This window comes from Nyctereutes procyonoides, unplaced genomic scaffold (genome assembly GCF_905146905.1).
Source record: "Nyctereutes procyonoides isolate TBG_1078 unplaced genomic scaffold, NYPRO_anot_genome, whole genome shotgun sequence".
NCBI classification, from domain to species: domain Eukaryota; kingdom Metazoa; phylum Chordata; class Mammalia; order Carnivora; family Canidae; genus Nyctereutes; species Nyctereutes procyonoides.
Genome location: NW_026575136.1, coordinates 33,880,228 through 33,897,343, shown reverse-complemented (window position 1 = coordinate 33,897,343; position 17,116 = coordinate 33,880,228). Strand labels below are relative to the sequence as shown.

The window sequence follows — 17,116 nt, the reverse complement described above, 5'->3', positions numbered from 1 at the left end:
CGCGCCGGGGGCTTCCTCGGACCTGTTGTGCCCACCGGGGAGGGGGGGGCGTGTGCGGGACTAAGAGGGTGGCCGCCAGGGAGAGGGGCCCCTGCGCTGCAGGCACCTGCTCCCCGTGCCCCCTCCCCCCACAGCGTCGCTCCCAGTCTAAGGGTTCGGGTTCTTTGCCCTGACAGGTCCGCTGGCGCCTGCCTTCTGAGGACGACCCTGGCCTTGACCGTCAGAGCGAGGGACCGAGGCCAAAGGAGGCGTCCCCAGGCCCCGCGCAGCCCTGCGCGCCCTCCCGCGCTCGCCCGGCCGCTGCCCGCCGTCGCCCCCGCGCGCCGCCCCCCGCAGCCCGGATGCCGGCGCCCGGCCGGGGCCCCCGCGGGCCGCCGCTGACCATGCCCGGGCGCCGGGGGGCGCTGCGCGAGCCGGCGGGCTGCGGCTCCTGCCTGGGGGCGGCGCTGGCGCTGGCGCTGCTGCTGCTGCTGCTGCCGGCCGGCTGCCCGGTGCGGGCGCAGAACGACACGGAGCCCATCGTGCTGGAGGGCAAGTGCCTGGTGGTGTGCGACTCGAGCCCGTCGGCCGACGGCGCCGTCACCTCCTCCCTGGGCATCTCCGTGCGCTCCGGCAGCGCCAAGGTGGCCTTCTCCGCCACGCGGAGCACCAACCACGAGCCGTCCGAGATGAGCAACCGCACCATGACCATCTACTTCGACCAGGTCAGCCGGCGGCCTGCCAGCTCGCCTCCGCCCGGGGTGGAGGGGTGGAGGGGTGGAGGGCCCGGGACTTCCCGGCTCCCCCGCCTCTCGGCCCTGCCCTGCCCTGCCCTGCCCTGCCCTTCTTTTTTCCCCCTTCCGAGGAAGCAAGCTCTGCTTCCCATTGCCCTTTTTCACACTGTGGCTCCTCTAGAACTGGCAGCCCCATTGGCACTTGGATGACCGACAGTCCTTTAAGGCTCAGGGATCTGAAGTGCAGCCCCTCACCCGAGGAAATTGAACATCTTACTTTTCGCTGGGATGGGGGCTGCCGGGTGTGGTGGGTGGGCTTCAGTCATCCAGGGGGCCGGCTCGGGACTGAGTGCTTTGAAAGCACACCCCAAAAGGGAGTTTTCCAAAGGTCTCAGCCAACGGTCAGAAAATATGTGTCTACTGCTTATTGTGGAACGGACTGGGGAAGAGGTGCTTATCTTCGAGAAAAAATAAGTCAGGGAGAGTGTGGGGGCAATAGCAGGGATGGTTATCTAAATACAAGGCAAAACAGAGTGAGATCATATAAATGCAATAGGTAGTAAATACAATATCTACAGTGTAGTGTACAAATATGTACAGCACATAAAATAGTGTATGTAGTGTGGTCATACAGATTGAAAATAAAAACAAAATAAGGATCAATGACTTAAGTTGCCCTACGTCACTTAACTTCCCTCACTTTGCTCAAAGCAGAAGGGTCCATAAATGATCAGACCTTGGCAATCCCTTCTCTGGGGTATTGGGCTCAGGACTGGCGGTAGTGACTTTCCTCTTGTGCCCTCCCGTCTTGGTTTCTGTTGTTTTTCAGAAACAAGTTGAAAACATTATTGTGGTTCCCAAACTTTACCCGGGCTCTTCCTTTTGCCAAAATAATTTCCACTAAAGCCCCGGGTACTGGGCTCACTGGCCACACTTAATTGACTTCCCTTCTGTTAACCAGTTCTTACACCTCAGTGATGGTAAACTTCCAACACACCCTTGCCTTTTTTTAGACCAGAGGCTTAATTTATTTTAATCCTTGCTATGGATTACCTACTTTGAAGTTTTGACCATTTTTTTTGAGGGGGGGGGATCTCTTTTTCATCTGTTTTTAAAGAACTTTTTTTTAAAAAATGAAATTACTGATTTTAATGATATCCAAATAAAGCAGACAACAAAATAGGTATTTGCTATTTACTCTATTCTTTACCTTATTATTAGTCACCTCCCGTCATTTCACTTGGGTGTCAAGAGAACTCTGTGATGAGGGCAAGATAAGTTGTAGTAAGATTCTAATTTTATAGATGAGCTAACTATGGCAGGGCGGGTAAAATGCTATTTCCCTGGTTTCCCAGTTAGGGAGTAAGCGAAACCTGCTCCTTGGGTGTTCTTTCATCCACAGCAGGGCCCAAAATTTACCAGTTTCCGGAATTTAAAACTGATGGGAAAGAGCTGTGGTAGTTGAGTTGGAAGAGGCAGCTCCGAGGGCTTGGATGGAGAGTGCTTTATTCTTTTTTAAAGCATCCTAAGGCCGACTGAGAGCATGGGCTTGAAGAGACGGAGTGCAGGCATTGTGCAGCGAGCCGTCCTGAACAATAGAGCCCTGAGCGTCTGTGCTGAGCCCTGCAGGCGAGGGGGACTGAAGTAGTGCCCCGGCCTCCCTTGCAGAAGCTGGTGCCGGTTTCTTTCCCTGAGTGGTGACAGCAGTTGTCACGGGCAGGCCGCATGTTGCAGTGGGGATCGCGTGTCATTCATCTGCTGTGATGAGTGTGTGAGGAGTAACTGCAAGAGGTATCCGGTTGAAATTTATTTTCTGAGCAGATGATGGGATCCCTAGTCTGGGGTTCTGTTGTTGCTGGCTGTTGGCTTTAAAAAGCCCAGCACACCAGGCGGGCCGTGTTAGTATTTTAATTGAGTGTGTGCATTTGTGTGTGAGAAGAGGTGGGGACGGGATCCAGACGGGGTGACCAAACTCCGCCTTACACACCTGAAAAGGAATTGAGCCATAATAAGGGATCCTCCACGCTTCAAATTCTGCTCTTGACATTGTAACGCTCGCATCCCCCTTTCATTTGAGGGGGGAAAAAAATGAAAAAAATCATCGGCAGGGGCACGTGACCTCACATCGTCTGGCTAATTTTGTCATTATTCTTGCATGCTCCTGGAGTTGGAGCTTAGGGTATCCAACTGCTGTCTCCACTCCCTTCATTTATTCAAGCTTATTTGCATGACGTCATAGCTCAGCAGAGGGAGCAAGCACAGTGCTTAGAGCCAAGTGAAGGAGACAGGTGCAGCCAGTGCTTACCCACCCCAACTTTGCACTCTGTCCCTGCCCTTGAGCACCTACTGTGTGCCACCAGGGAAGGTGCCAGGGGCTGGGGATACACGGGGACAGGAACCTCACCCAGCTTATCCTCTCCCGGAACATGTGAAATGCCAAGGTTGAGCTGATGTAAATTATTTCCCTGAATTGGCTTCTTACCCCAAGGTCTACTTCTCCTGGTTCAGCATGGCGTGGCACCCTAGTTGTGAAACTAAACTTGATGTGGAAGTCCCTGGAATCCCACAGACCAGTTTCGTTTGCTTACTGACCTCATTGTCTTCCTTTCCCTCTGCCTTGCCCTCAGACTGCAAAATTGGCATCTGCTTTTTACAATGTGTAAATAAAATACACTTCACAAAAATCTTTATTGATTATGGTCCATTAGGATTCTTCTAAAAATCCCTTTCTGGTGTAGGGTATTTTGGCACCAGCTCCCACCCTCCCGCCCTACACCCCCACCACCACCCCCAGGGCAGCCTTGGCTCACTGCCTGGGTGCCTCTTGCTGCTGCTGCTGTGCAGGCCCTGGAGGAACCGGTGGCGTTGGTTCTGCAGGCCTGAGCACAACAGATGCAGAGGAGGGACTTGCTATGTTTGTGTCGTATTCCCTCTTCTTTTTCAGGTATTAGTAAATATTGGCAACCATTTCGATCTCGCCTCCAGTATTTTTGTAGCACCGAGGAAAGGGATTTATAGCTTCAGCTTCCACGTGGTCAAAGTGTACAACAGACAAACCATCCAGGTGGGTCGCTGTGAAACCATGGGGACCGTTGCAGTTCCGATGGCCAGTGCCCTACGGCTCCAGGTCCCATCCTACTGTCTGGGAATCTGGGCCAGCCAAGGTGGGGGCGTTGCTGAGCAGGGGCCCACAGCATCTTTGGGGCCAGGCCCTCTGGCGTGGCTCCGCGGAAAGGGCAGAGCGTGTGGGTTCGGGGCAGAAGAGGACAAACAGGTGCACGTGGGGTCCTGTGTGGTCCACTGAGCTTTGCCCTCTGCCCTGCAGGTCAGTTTAATGCAGAACGGCTACCCCGTGATCTCAGCGTTTGCAGGTGACCAGGACGTTACCAGAGAAGCTGCCAGCAATGGTGTCCTGCTGCTGATGGAAAGAGAGGACAAAGTACATCTCAAGCTAGAGAGAGGCAACCTCATGGGTGGCTGGAAGTACTCCACGTTCTCGGGCTTTTTGGTGTTTCCTCTATAAACGCAGTGGCCCCAGGCGGCGGGCAAGTTGCCATCTGGACCCGGGCGTCCGCCCTTCCTAGACACCCTGGACTCGCCAGAATAGGACCACTTGTTTCCAACCTCTGTCGGACTGTCGAGGTAGAAGAATGATTTCTTTCCAAATCTCCAGCATTTTCTTTGAATATTGACCATTCCTCGGGAACCTGGCTTCTAATTAGTTTTAGACGACAAGGTCTTAAGGAGACATGAAATGATCGATTTGAGCAATTTGTACCTGTGATTGTGAAGTCAATATTGGATTTTATTGTCGGGACCATTGACTTTTCTTCTTTTGTTTGTACGTTGTATCGCGGCCCCAACGCCAGGAGGGCGGCCGACCCTGGGGCCGGATTGCAGGCCTCAGGCGGGACTCAGAGCAAGAGCCCTGCGAATCACCACCTGCCCGAGAGTCCTCGAAATGTGTTCTTTATGTGTCTGTTCAGCCTTAAGGAAAAGAATGGCTTCACTCTCATTCTGTATTTTTCCCCCCGGGTGGACGGGAGGCCTCGGGAGGGGGAAGGGGACATTGTGAATCTGTCAAGAAGTGCTTTATCTGGAGAAGCAAATTTTGCACGATTGGACTGCGACTTTTGCTTTGTATTGTGTGTGTGTGTGTGTGTGTGTGTGTACGCGTGAGTGTGTGTGTGTGTGTGTGTGTGTGGTTCTCTGTTTTTAGTTTTTGCTTTGTTTTTCCTGGAAGAGCTTTACCTTTCTTTCCACGTTCAGCTCTCCCTCCTTACCCCTCCTTCTTCTATGTTTCTGTGCTGGGACGGGGGAGAGAAATGTATGCTGAATTCCTGAATGAGACCAAACCAAACCAAACAAAAAACGCCGATGTATTTTGTTTTGGTTGAGACCAGAACAAACAGAAGGTACCTGTAGATCAAAGTCCAAATAACAGATGGACAATTCTGCTTATCCTTTCAAAGAGATTCTCTCAGATGCACCGTTAGAACTAACAAGCTGGATTTTTTTTTTTTTTTAACGCTCTGGAATACTCTAAGAACTTGATATTCCTGGGTGGCTTTGAATCACGTAAGATGAGAATGGAAGCGGTAATGACCAAGTCTCTGAAACACACGCTTTCTCGGCCCAGCGCACCTGGGTCTGCCCAGCAGCCTGTTGTCATCTGTTTGCATCCGTGTCTGCGAGAGCACACCAGGCTCAGGTGCTTCAAAGCCCACAGGACCAGCTACTCTCCCTCAGGATCCTCCTCTGATCTGCCAAGGAAAGAGGTGTGTTGATGCTCCCTGCGAACACCTGGCAGGAAGCCACCTGGAAGTCACAGCAGTTACAGGTATTGGCAGAGGCACCCTGGGAGCAGTTTTCCAAATCCTTCTTGTTTTGGCCCCTTGTACAACAATAGTATTACAATACAGCTGGGAGCCGACGGGTGCAGGAATCATATGCCAAGGAAATGTCACTAATCCCAAAGCAATGGAAGAAGAGACCTCACAGCGGATGTTAATTTGTCCTTTGTGTAGCAATGTAACCAAAATATTGATGATAAAGAGTCATAATTTAAGATTCAGAATAAATGGGTTTGATGTCTGGCTTGCTCTTCTCCCTTCACATCGTCTCCCAACTCCCCCAGTGTGTGGAAGTAAAGGCCGCGGATCAAGGACTCGGGGAAAGGAAGCCCACACTGTGCCTCTTTAAAACACACACTCAAATGCACACCCCCATTTGCAGATCTAGCTGTGGGTCTCCATGGAAATTGCACACTTAGATACCTTTCGATCTATATCTGTATTTTTCACACGAAAAGATTTCAGGGGGAGATATTATGTGAAAAAAGACAGTATTCAAAAGGCTTTATGGATAGGCGATCTGCTTTCATCACATACAATCATTGATGTACAAGTTCCAATCCAATATTTCAATCAGAGAACATGGATATAAAGGAAACTGACATTTCAATACAGCATCAAGTGTTTCTAAGATACATGTGAGCATGGGGAAGCATTGGGTTCCATTTCCAAATAAATGCAGTGGGGATTATGAGAGTGAAAATAATATAGTTTGATGAAAAGTCTAAGTTTTTAATGGCCGTAAGTGGACAGCGTACGTAATACGATACAGAACTGAATTTGAATTAAAATGATATTATATTTTGTTAGGAAAAAAAATCAAGAAATATCAGCCAAAAAGCATTTGGGTTCATTGGCTCTGTGATTAGGTGACACACTTCTGAGCGTGAGCGTTGTTTATTAATGCCAATAATGCAAACAGGACGCTAGTGAATATTTTCCTTCTGTGTTTTACTGCTCTCAGTGAATTAGCCCTCTGTCCCTCCTTTATAAAACCTTCCGTTTGATTTCAGACAAGTAGCAAACTTCATTAGGGGAACGATACCGCACTTCAGAGACTGAAAAAAAAATATATGCGTATGTGCTATTTTTATCGCTTACTAATATGTAATGCACATATTTGTATTTACAGCTTTACCATGTCCAGGTTGTAATTTGGTTATGCCGTCTAATAAATAAGTTATTAAATTCATCATTCTAAAAGTAAGCATATTTCAGGAGTTTCTTTTATTTTAGGAAAAAAAAAACTTAATCCTGTTTATTCCACTCCTGCCTTTATTTATTTGTTTGTTTGTTTATTTCTATCTTGAGCTGGTTGCCAAACCCTACATTAGGGAGAAGCCACAATAGTAGTTCTTCTGAAGCTCTTTGTTGTCCACCCTCGCAGCTGCCTAAATTCTGTCTGGTTTAAGGATCTTTGAGGGAGATGAAGCTCTTGTGTGTGGTCTGCGGAAATATGTAGGTCAGATCAAAATGTGAAATATATTTTCCTTTATTTGGGGAGGAAAAGTGACATGTGCACTGTGTGCAGTCTGATGTGAGCATCCGTACCTCTGGGCTTCTGCTTCCCATCTGTGGGGTGAGGGCAGTAGCCCCCATATTTCCTGCCCAACTCACAAGGCAATGGTGAGAGTGCTCTGGGAAGCAAGGCACTGTGATCTGTGCTCTGGGAAGTGCAAGGCACTGTGATCATGGGAGACATTATGTGGCAGGAAGGGTGTTTCTGGAAAGTCGGATTGTTCCACGTGCGATTTATTAAACGTACCTAAAACGAACATCTGACAAGAGAACACTTTTATGTGACACTAAATTTCCATATTCCCCACTAGCTTATTAAAGCTGTAGCACCCTGGAAGTTTAATTCGAGTTTTAAGAATGATGATAATATGAACATGTCAAAATCTATACATTTTCCTATTAACTCAATTCTTGATTATGTTCTTTGACTGACCTACATGGCTGAGGCCTAGCTTTCTGTTCCAGTCTGTGATACCAGTATTTTAGAAAAATATACAACTATAGTGTTTTTAACACTAGGAAAAACTGAGTTATCAATATTTTGGCATTGTAATAGTAAGTTGGTCTAGCCACTAAATGTTAATCCTGCCAAGCTGCAAAGTGCTTTTAAAATAACACTTATTTTTTAACTAAAATATATTCTAATTTGAAACACAACACTGCTTCTACTCTAGGTCCTGAGAACCTGCATTTACTATCTGTAGTTCCTGAGTCCTTTTCGCATTCTAATATTTTTTTATTTACATACTCTTGTATAGTGAAATTATTTACATTTTTAAAGTTTGTGATTACCATGACCACTTGGAGCAAAGGAGAGAAAAGTCTTTTGGATATTTACATGAACACTCGTGGAATCTTGTAGAGTTTACATACTTACTTGTTTGGAAAAAAAATGTTTTTTACCAAAACCTAGGGATATCAAGCCTCAGAAGAGTTAGAAAAGACCTTTGCTGCATCTTTAATTTTATTTCTATTTCCTTACAATCTTATCAAGGAAACTGATATCAAATCACATACATGATAACTGTTACATACGTATCACTTGCCTGTAAATACGTGAACATACACACCTGTTTTCCCTGATGAATAAAAACAGATCATAGATTGACTACATTCTCCTGGACTCTGGTAATAGTTGAGAGGAGAATTTGTTGAATCACTTCATACAAACAAAACAAAAGCATGGTTTGCTCCAGCATGCCTCATATATAGCAAAAGGAACAAAGAATGTTCTGTCAATTTGTGTCCTCATGATTTTGCAATCTTTTATAAGGAAATAAATATTGCAATAAGATAATGTTGCTGTGAATAAATAGTTAATGTTTATATTTCTACAGCATAGGAAGTATATGGTAATCTAATGCACATGACTGAAAGGCTGTTACATTATATTTCAGGTGGTGTAAATAAATGATGGAACTCATAGAAGCAGGTTACACTGAATTATTCTCAAGATCTTTCTGTGCACTCTATAAAAACACTTGTAAAAAATGTAAAACTAGATTAACCATAGAACATGAGGTTTTGCCCTTTTACCTTGCTTATGTAGGAATTTACTTGTCAGTGGGACTCTATCTGAAGCCGACACTTTGCTATTAAAATGGGATATGACAAACATAGTTAACATGTGAGATCAAAGCCTTGTGCATTCTCATAAGACTCTTTAAATTAGTTTTCTTGGCATTTAAGGAGTAGGTGCAGCAAATATAATGAAGTAAGATAAAATACAATTTCCATTTGGTTTTATCATTTTATGTTTTTAGGGGGGTTTAGAATCTCTCTCTCTCTCTTTTTAATGAAAACACTCTGAAGATGTTAACTGATGATGGCCAAGTACATTAATCAAGTATATTTATGTATTTGCCTAGGCTTTTAAAACATAATTTTTGCAGGTAGATTTCGCCAAAAGGTGTATTTACTGCCTTTGCAGATGGAGCGCTACAATTCAGTCACATTTTGATATTTTAAATGTCTATGTCTTATACAGCTATCAATGAAGTGATTGGTCAGACCCGGTCCTCACCCATCCCTAAAAAAAAAAAAAAAAAAAAAAAGTCTTTTCAAAATCCCTTTTAGGTTGATCCAATGAATATAAACTTAAAAAAAAAAGTTCTGTGAGTTTGTATAATAATGTTACACCAAAATATGAATTCTAAGTAAATGAGCTTTCTTTCCATTCCCAAACCCAGTAGGGTAACTTGAAAGTTTTAAGGGCAAAAGCCGTGTGGCTTTACCTCCCACAGATAATAGGAGCTCTGTTTTATCTTCCTAAGTGGATTTTGCTGTGGATTTCCATCACCAGAATCACCTAAGTGTCTATAGCATCATAAATCATCATCTGCATCAGCTCGCCCACATACACTCACTGTGTAGTGTAAATGAGCTCCTTGACAACTTAATTTGGAAAAGAAATCTTCATTCCCTCTTCTTAATGCCCATGGCAGGACTCCCTGGGGTTAGAATGCTGCTTTGCACTGGAGCTATCCTAACAGAATGGAAGCTGCTTATTAATGAGCCACTACCAGTCTGCAACCTGACTAGCTATGCCTTAACTTTTATTATTGTGCCCTCATATTTTTCAGGAGTGCTCATTTCTCCTTTTGAATTTGTTTCAGGTGGCAAAACAAAACAACACAAAACAAAAGCCCTGTGTGAGTTGGAGAATGTTGACAATATATTTGGATGTGGAGCTAACACTTGAGTATTTTGCTTAAGTATATTTGCTCTTACTTAATTTATTTTGAAATGTTTCCATAAATCTCTTATGCTCTCAAAGTCCTGTCAGATATAGAGCATCCTAACATTTCCTTGACCTCATACTATAAATGAGCATTTATTGTGACTTTGGGTGCTTTGCTATGGAACTGGCTTCAGATAAGAGTAATATTTAAAATAGAATCAAATTAATGAGAAAAATTGGCAGATATTCCTTATTACTCAAATCCCTCATTTCCAATTTTTTAATGGATTTTTTTAAACAGTATTTTGCATGGATCTTAACGGTAACTATCGGCTTTAAAATTAACATTAAAATCAGTTTTATCTTTGAATTGCTAACATATCTTTTTTTTTTCAATCATGTAACTCTTAGGTCATAAGTGATACACTTTGAGAAGTCTATCACTGAATATAGGACATGAAAATGTGATGCCTTTTTCCCCCCGTATTCCCAAGCACCATGTTGGGATGTCATAGCATAGTTTTGTTCTGAAACTGTAAACTGTTTGTGGAGACATCAATTATATTGCTTATTAAAAGAAATTCACTCCTTTGAGATCAGGGTGTAAACGTTTCCTTTTCATTCCATAGCATTTACATATTGATGCTTAGGGGCCAGATAGTGTGCTTAAGGATGATGAGAGAAAAATAAAGACATACTTATTATGTACCAAGAGTTTACAGTCCTTGTCAAAAATACAGCCTGGAGAATATCCAGGTAAACGCATGCAAAACTCCTGGGTGGGCTGGGTGAGTGTAGGAGGAACCTTAGAAATCTGACTGCATGTTTACTAAAGTGAATAAGGTGATTTACATTTTTCACACACAAAGAGGAGAATGTTATTTGGGCATTGACATTGAACACTGAACACCGGTTAATCTTCCAACTAAAAGGTTCCCTGCAACCTCTCCTCCCACGCTGAATATGGTTGGGTATTTGGGCAGACATACGGCCAACTAACTAGAGCTCATGAACTAACCTTGAAAGTATTAAAGTCGGAAGGGACAGATATGGGGAATTTCCATTGTTTTAACACATGAAGGTTAGGATACAATAACCCTTTTTTACAGTTTTATTTCTGTTTGCCTTGTGTGGTGAATTGCTCGAGAAGACAGAAGGCATGCTAGAATTAGTCAAACCCTTCAGATCTAAAGCAAGATAAAAATAAGGCATGATGTCAAGTCCGTTCTGAACAGAGCTGGATGGAGGAGCATACCCAGCATTTTGGCACATTATACAAGATTATTAACTTAATGAATACAGGTCTAAACTAAGGCACACAAAAAATAAACGCGAGACCAGATTGAACAGGTCAAAACCATGAATTCTGTATTTTTTAATTATATAATCACAAAAATATGTGTGTTTGGGGGTGTGCAAATGTTGAATATAAACAAATATGTATAGTCAAAACTTACCCCTGTCACAATGCCTGCCCTGTACCAGCACTGAACACTTGCTTTCCTAGAAGGGGGAGGTGACGGATCCAGGTATCTTTGCCTGGGTTCATGGACTCACTTGTACCAACTTATCTCAATACTTCGGTCTGTTTCCTATTTTATTTCTTGTATGCAATCTTAGGAATCTATTTCTCCAGAAGGTGGATATTACATCTGGTCTCCCTGACAGACAGAGATTGAGAACTGTTGAGAATAATGAAGCCATCTGGTGCTATAAACCCAACAGAAAGCTATGATCAGTGGATCATGGCCTAATCTACTCTTCATCCATGGCATCTGAATTGCGTTGGCACAAAGGAGTGACAAGGGGCTGGATATTCCACAAGATTGTCACATCTTCCCAATCATTTAGCAGACAAAAGGCATGCATGCATCAGACTGTGATAATTAGGGAAGACTTATTCTCCCCTAAGGCCTATTACTTTTGATACTTAATCCCCCCACCTTTTTTTAGTGTCTCAAAGGATACTACTCCAGTGGATGTCATGCAATATTGACCTATAATTCTTACCAATTTCTGAGCATGTTCACTGGAAGAGATTATTTACTAAAATAAACTTTTCTTTTTAAATCAGTGAAGACTTGAAATGAACATAAAATCATTTTCTAAGATTTTTTTTCCCCCGGACTTGCAGAAACATTTGTTTCAGGAAAAAGTCCCCAATAGATGGTGCTGCTGCTGTGATTTAAACCATTGAATAATTAGTATGCAAAAAAGCACTAGAGAGAGGCCTCTGGGAATTCCCTTACATCAAGTTATAGAAAGACCAAAATGTGGCTTTAGTTTTGCTAAATGCAAATTGACATCATTGTATAATTTGAAGACTAGAAAGATTTTTTTTGATGTTTTGAGGTCAAGAAATTACTTTTAATCTCATTGTTCATATGGCAAATATCTTGGAAACAGCCACAAACAAAATTGAGTATCAGAAAAAAGTGAACTGAATGGCCTTCCAAGTTTCTTTGCCGTCCCTAATACTTCAAATATCTATTATTAATTAAAGTTCTAATATGAAGACTATAGTACAAATGAAAAATGGAGTCCTTCCTTCATATTTATGTGGGAAATTTGCAGATGCAGGATTCATACTGACCGAATGATGTCATCACTGCTGTTAATGATAAACCTTAATATATACAGTACCTTTACATGTACTGTGCACTGTGTTGAGTGCTTTATAGTTCTCTTTCCATTTAACTGTTATGATAGCTAACAGAGTGGGCACTGCCATTACCACCATTTTGCAGGTGATGGAGAATACAGTTTAAAGCAATTTGGTGATGTGATCAAGACCTCGGAGCAGATGAGTCACAGAGGTAGGAATCTGATGATGGGCTTTCTAACTTCAGAACCTATTCCTTTATCCATGGCATAACACCATATCTCAGAATGAAAGCTAAAGTAAGGAAAGGGTTTTCTTAAATAAGGTACCAATGTATACAATGATTCATCAAAAGTATTTGTATCACAGTCATCTCAATAAAACTCATTGTTTAAAAAAATGGGACGATTTAGCTTTGTGCTCTGCTTGATTGTAATCATAAGAGAAAAGTTACAACTGCTGCCATAGATTTACTGACCCTTTGGTATCAGAAACACAAAAGTTGGGCTCTCACTATTTACATGCCAAAAATCATAATGTGATCATTTTCTTCCCTTTGTCTTTTTTGCCAAAACTATCTGCAAAGATGGGACTGATATTGCACAAACATATAAATACAAATAGCTCATTTCCTCAACAATATTGTATATTTTATAAAGGAAACAGGTCAGTCATTAGAATTCTGGAGTAGAACCCGAGAAATCAAGTGTACAAAGTAAGTTATGCTTGAACTGAGCATCTTGCCTTCATGAAGTTTTCACCTTAACCTCTGGCAAGAGAAATCTCTTAGAATCTGGAATCGGGGTTCTTTAAGAGATTAGATCTCTTGCCCTAAAAGTGTAGTTAGCTTTAAAATTAAAACTAATCAGACAAAATTAAAGTAGATTTTAGAAATAGTAAATGTCATTTCATTGGATTAAGTGTCTTTACTATATTCTGATCAGAAGAAAATATATTTTAGGAAGTAGGTAATAATGAGGTAAAACAAAACATGTCACTAAATGTTTTTCTCTGATTTCTTTTTACTTTTTGGTGCTCCCTATTTTGTTTTTTATATAATTACATATTATATAAATACAAAATATTTATTTACATCCAATACTTGTTCATATACCATACATATGTATATTTATATAATATAAAATATTAGGAGCGACACATTCCCATTCAAAAAAATAAGGCAAAGTGTACCTTTAATGACTTTTTATTTGTTTATAATAAGAGTCTTAGTCTTGGTGATTAATGAAGCGCTATGTTTTAAGAGATGTTCACCTAGTATGTAACAGTATTTGTCTGGGGTCTTTGCTGGGCTCTGCCACTATATAGAAAACCTCAAAAATACCCTCCCTTACTTAATACAACAGAAAATAAGGTAGCTTAACTAGAAGTATAACAATTACACAAAGGTATGTTTTCCAGTGAGATAAGGGATTTAAAAAATAAAATCGCCAAAGAACATAAAATAAATGTAGATTTTGACAATTTAAGGTTCTTAAAGATATTGATAACTTTCTCTTGATTACTTGAGATGGTTTGGTGCAAATTACATATTATGAAGTTAAGCTTATTGGCCTAGAAGACCATTAATGCGATTGCATAATGGCACCACTGAAAAACACATAGTTGTGGTTTATTGATGGCATTTAGGCATCATAGAAGTTCATCCTGCTAACACTGGTGGTTATCCCTTTAGTTAGAAATCAAGGAAAGAATTCTCTATCATGATGCATCTTGCCAGGCTTTAGCCACAAAAGGTGATGAACCAGCTGGTGCTGCTACATTCCTGCTCTCTAGGGGCTTGTGGCATTTTCAAAACTTCCTGCTTAGTTTGGGAAAGTGCATTGTCTTCAGAGCACTAGTTTTCATTCCAAGGACATACATTCTGGAATTCAAATAACTCTTATTAGTCACAAATGTATCGAAAAAGTGTATCAGGGCATATTCATGGTAATTATGATGATATGGAGATTTAAATGTACACATGAAGAGGATGGATAGATAGATAGATAGATAGATAGATAGATAGATAGATAGATAAAGGCACCTTCCTGGGTTGCTCAGTCGATGAAACATCTGCCTTCAGCTCAGGTCATAATCTCATGGTCCTGGGATCAAGCCCCACATTGGGTCCCTGCTTAGTGAGAGTCTGCGTCTCCTTCTCCCTCTGCCTGCCTGCTCCCCCTGTTTGTGCTCTTTCTCTCTCTGTGTGTGTGTGTGTCAAATTAATGAGTAAAATCTTAAAAAAAAGATGGATAGATAGATATATAGATAACAGATAGGCAGTAGATAAAAAGCATGGCAGTAAGACATATAGAAAAACCCCTATATTTTTAACTTTTTTTAGGTTTTTGCTTTTGTCATACTTGCCTGACTTGCATGTGCTATAAAAGAACAGAAAAATAACTTTAGATGATGTCTAGCTTTGTTTAAAGTTATTACATGTCTGCGTGAAAATAGTTTTCAACATCTTTTTGGTTAGTTAAATCATAGATATCTGTTCATAATTTCTAAATAAGAGAACCTACTGAAGCATTCATTATTATGCCTGACACTTAAGTTTTTATGCTTTGGGCTTCTTATTTTCATATGACATAGAGAAGATAAATAGGTTTGAGTCTGTTAATAAACATGTTCTTTTTGCCACATTGAAAAGTCACACTATAAGAAAGCATATACTTACACAAATTGTGACACATGTGGTCCCAAAATGTGGGAGTCTGTTACAGAATTCACAACTACTTATTCCCTAGTTTCCTCTGTAAGAAAGGAAAGGTTACTAATGGTTAAACATTATAATCAATATGTGAACATAGCACTACTAGAAATAATTAGGGTGAAGGGAACAGCATTGTATGCAAAGCACGCACAGTATGTGGGATGTGGTTTCGGTATGGGAAAAGAGTGATTTTGTTCTAAAGTAAAAGGTGAAAATAAAGGACAAAAACTGAATGTATAAGAAAGTTATAAGCAGTTTGGGAAAAAAGAATTTAGAAAAAGGGACCTTATCTTGTGAGATCAAAGCTGGATAAGATTAGGTGGTTTTATTTATAAGTTTTTCTTTTTAAGAGTTTTGGTATTAATAGTGCATAACTGCCAAACTAGAATTTGGCTTTTTCTCTGTTAAAACAACAAAGCGTTCTTTGATTGCTGGTCTTCTCTCAATAAGAGATTATAACACTTTGGAGGTTATGTTGTTTGTTTGTTTGTTTGTTACCTATGTAAGTAATCCACCTAGGAGACCAAGATTCTTGTCTTACCTATGGTTTGTGTTGACTTCATTATGTTCTCAATTATTTAAGAGAATTGAATCTTCTCACTTTTGTAATGAGTAAAGTTTTTGTTTTGTTTTGTTTTTACAGTCATATTACTTTTTATGTTTACTTTTGAATTATTTTGTTGTTACTTTGATTAAACAGGTAGCTATTTTTTTTTAGACCTAGGATCTTATTTATTCAAGTTTTGACATTTTTAATAGTTTGCCTTCCCAAATAAAATTCTAAGTGAAATCTTTATAATCTCAAACATGCTTTGAGATTTCTCAGAGGGTCCCTGGAAAATCTCAAAGGATTTGTCTTTTCATCTTGCAAAAAAGGGTAATTAAATCTATTTGATATGTTCAATTCCATGAAAATTACTGTCAAATAGAAAGAGATGCTTAACCATCCCTAGGTTATATATATGTATGGGTAAGTGTAATTGACATAAATATTTCAGAAACTGTATGAAATTCTTAGAAATTTGCCCATGCCCTTGCTGTCCATGGTATGTCCCGGTATAATGCTATTCTGGTTATTATTTAAAAATGCTATATGCCACAGAAATAACCAAATTTCTGTGTCAAATGAATTCTCACCAGATATTTAACTATAGTCAAAGTCCTTTGTCATCCACAGATAGGTTTAGTTTTATTCTGATTCTTTTCCAAAAGTTTTGCGATCAGCTATAGCCCAGAATGCTTTGTCTTCTGTAAAGAGGGACTGTCTCAAAGACCCACAGGAAAAATGATGACAGATACTCTGGAGTAAAGACTTCTTATGATTTTGCTTCAGTCTACTTCAGACGGAGTTAGGATTTCCAGTGCTCTGGCAGAGAAGCTGACAAGTTCATAAAACTGCTAACCCGAGATCAAGCAGAACAAGAATTAATTACATGGCACTGAATTAAGTGATAAAGAATGATAATATTTTTTCACAGCTTTTGTATGGAACAGTGCTGACTCTTAAATGCTCTATTTTCTGAATATAAGGAGCCCTTTTTGCTTTTATCTTAAGCTATCGATAACATATAACACTTCAGTAGACAATACTTTTGAAAACATAAATGAAACATATGTTTTTTTTCTTCCTGTTTGATTCCTCCAGAATTTGGAAACTCTTACTGAATGTTCTAATTTTCATGGCAATATAATTATCTGCATAATTTCAATAGGAATCTGTTCTCTTTATAACAGGACATAATTAGAGAAAAAAATAAAAAGGTTATATACCCAAGGCTTTGACTGGCCTGTCATATTTGAGAATGACATGCATGGAATCAAATATGACCAGAAAGTTTAATGGAGCCAGCGCTCACAAAATCCTTTTGGAAAAACCAGCCTGGGGCCTGGCTTATATCTATCCTTATAGTGAGGAGTGGAATTTATTTCCCGGCAGGTTCAGGAACCTGAGGATATCATGGAGTCCCTCCAGAGGAAAGGAATTCACCTAAATCTGTAGGTACTGGAGATGAAGCCTGATGCTGAGGTCTTGGC

The 17,116-nt window shown here is 41.0% G+C and overlaps 1 protein-coding gene across 1 annotated transcript; it reads left to right on the top strand.

The window, feature by feature from the left end:
- Nucleotides 1–341: 341 nt before the first annotated feature.
- Nucleotides 342–6,773, top strand: LOC129495401 (cerebellin-2). Its single transcript, XM_055302861.1, has 3 exons — nucleotides 342–704; nucleotides 3,658–3,777; nucleotides 4,039–6,773. The coding sequence occupies exons 1-3, from the start codon at nucleotides 342–344 to the stop codon at nucleotides 4,234–4,236; spliced, it is 681 nt and encodes a 226-aa protein (XP_055158836.1). The 3' UTR covers nucleotides 4,237–6,773.
- The last annotated feature ends 10,343 nt before the right edge of the window (nucleotides 6,774–17,116 follow it).

Bases quoted from the DNA above. Each gene is read 5' to 3' on its own strand.
- LOC129495401 (XM_055302861.1), top strand. From the start codon at position 342: ATGCCGGCGCCCGGCCGGGGCCCCCGCGGGCCGCCGCTGACCATGCCC. The intron at 705-3,657 runs GTCAGCCGGCGG...CTTCTTTTTCAG, and splicing joins TGACCATCTACTTCGACCAG to GTATTAGTAAATATTGGCAA. The intron at 3,778-4,038 runs GTGGGTCGCTGT...TCTGCCCTGCAG, and splicing joins ACAACAGACAAACCATCCAG to GTCAGTTTAATGCAGAACGG.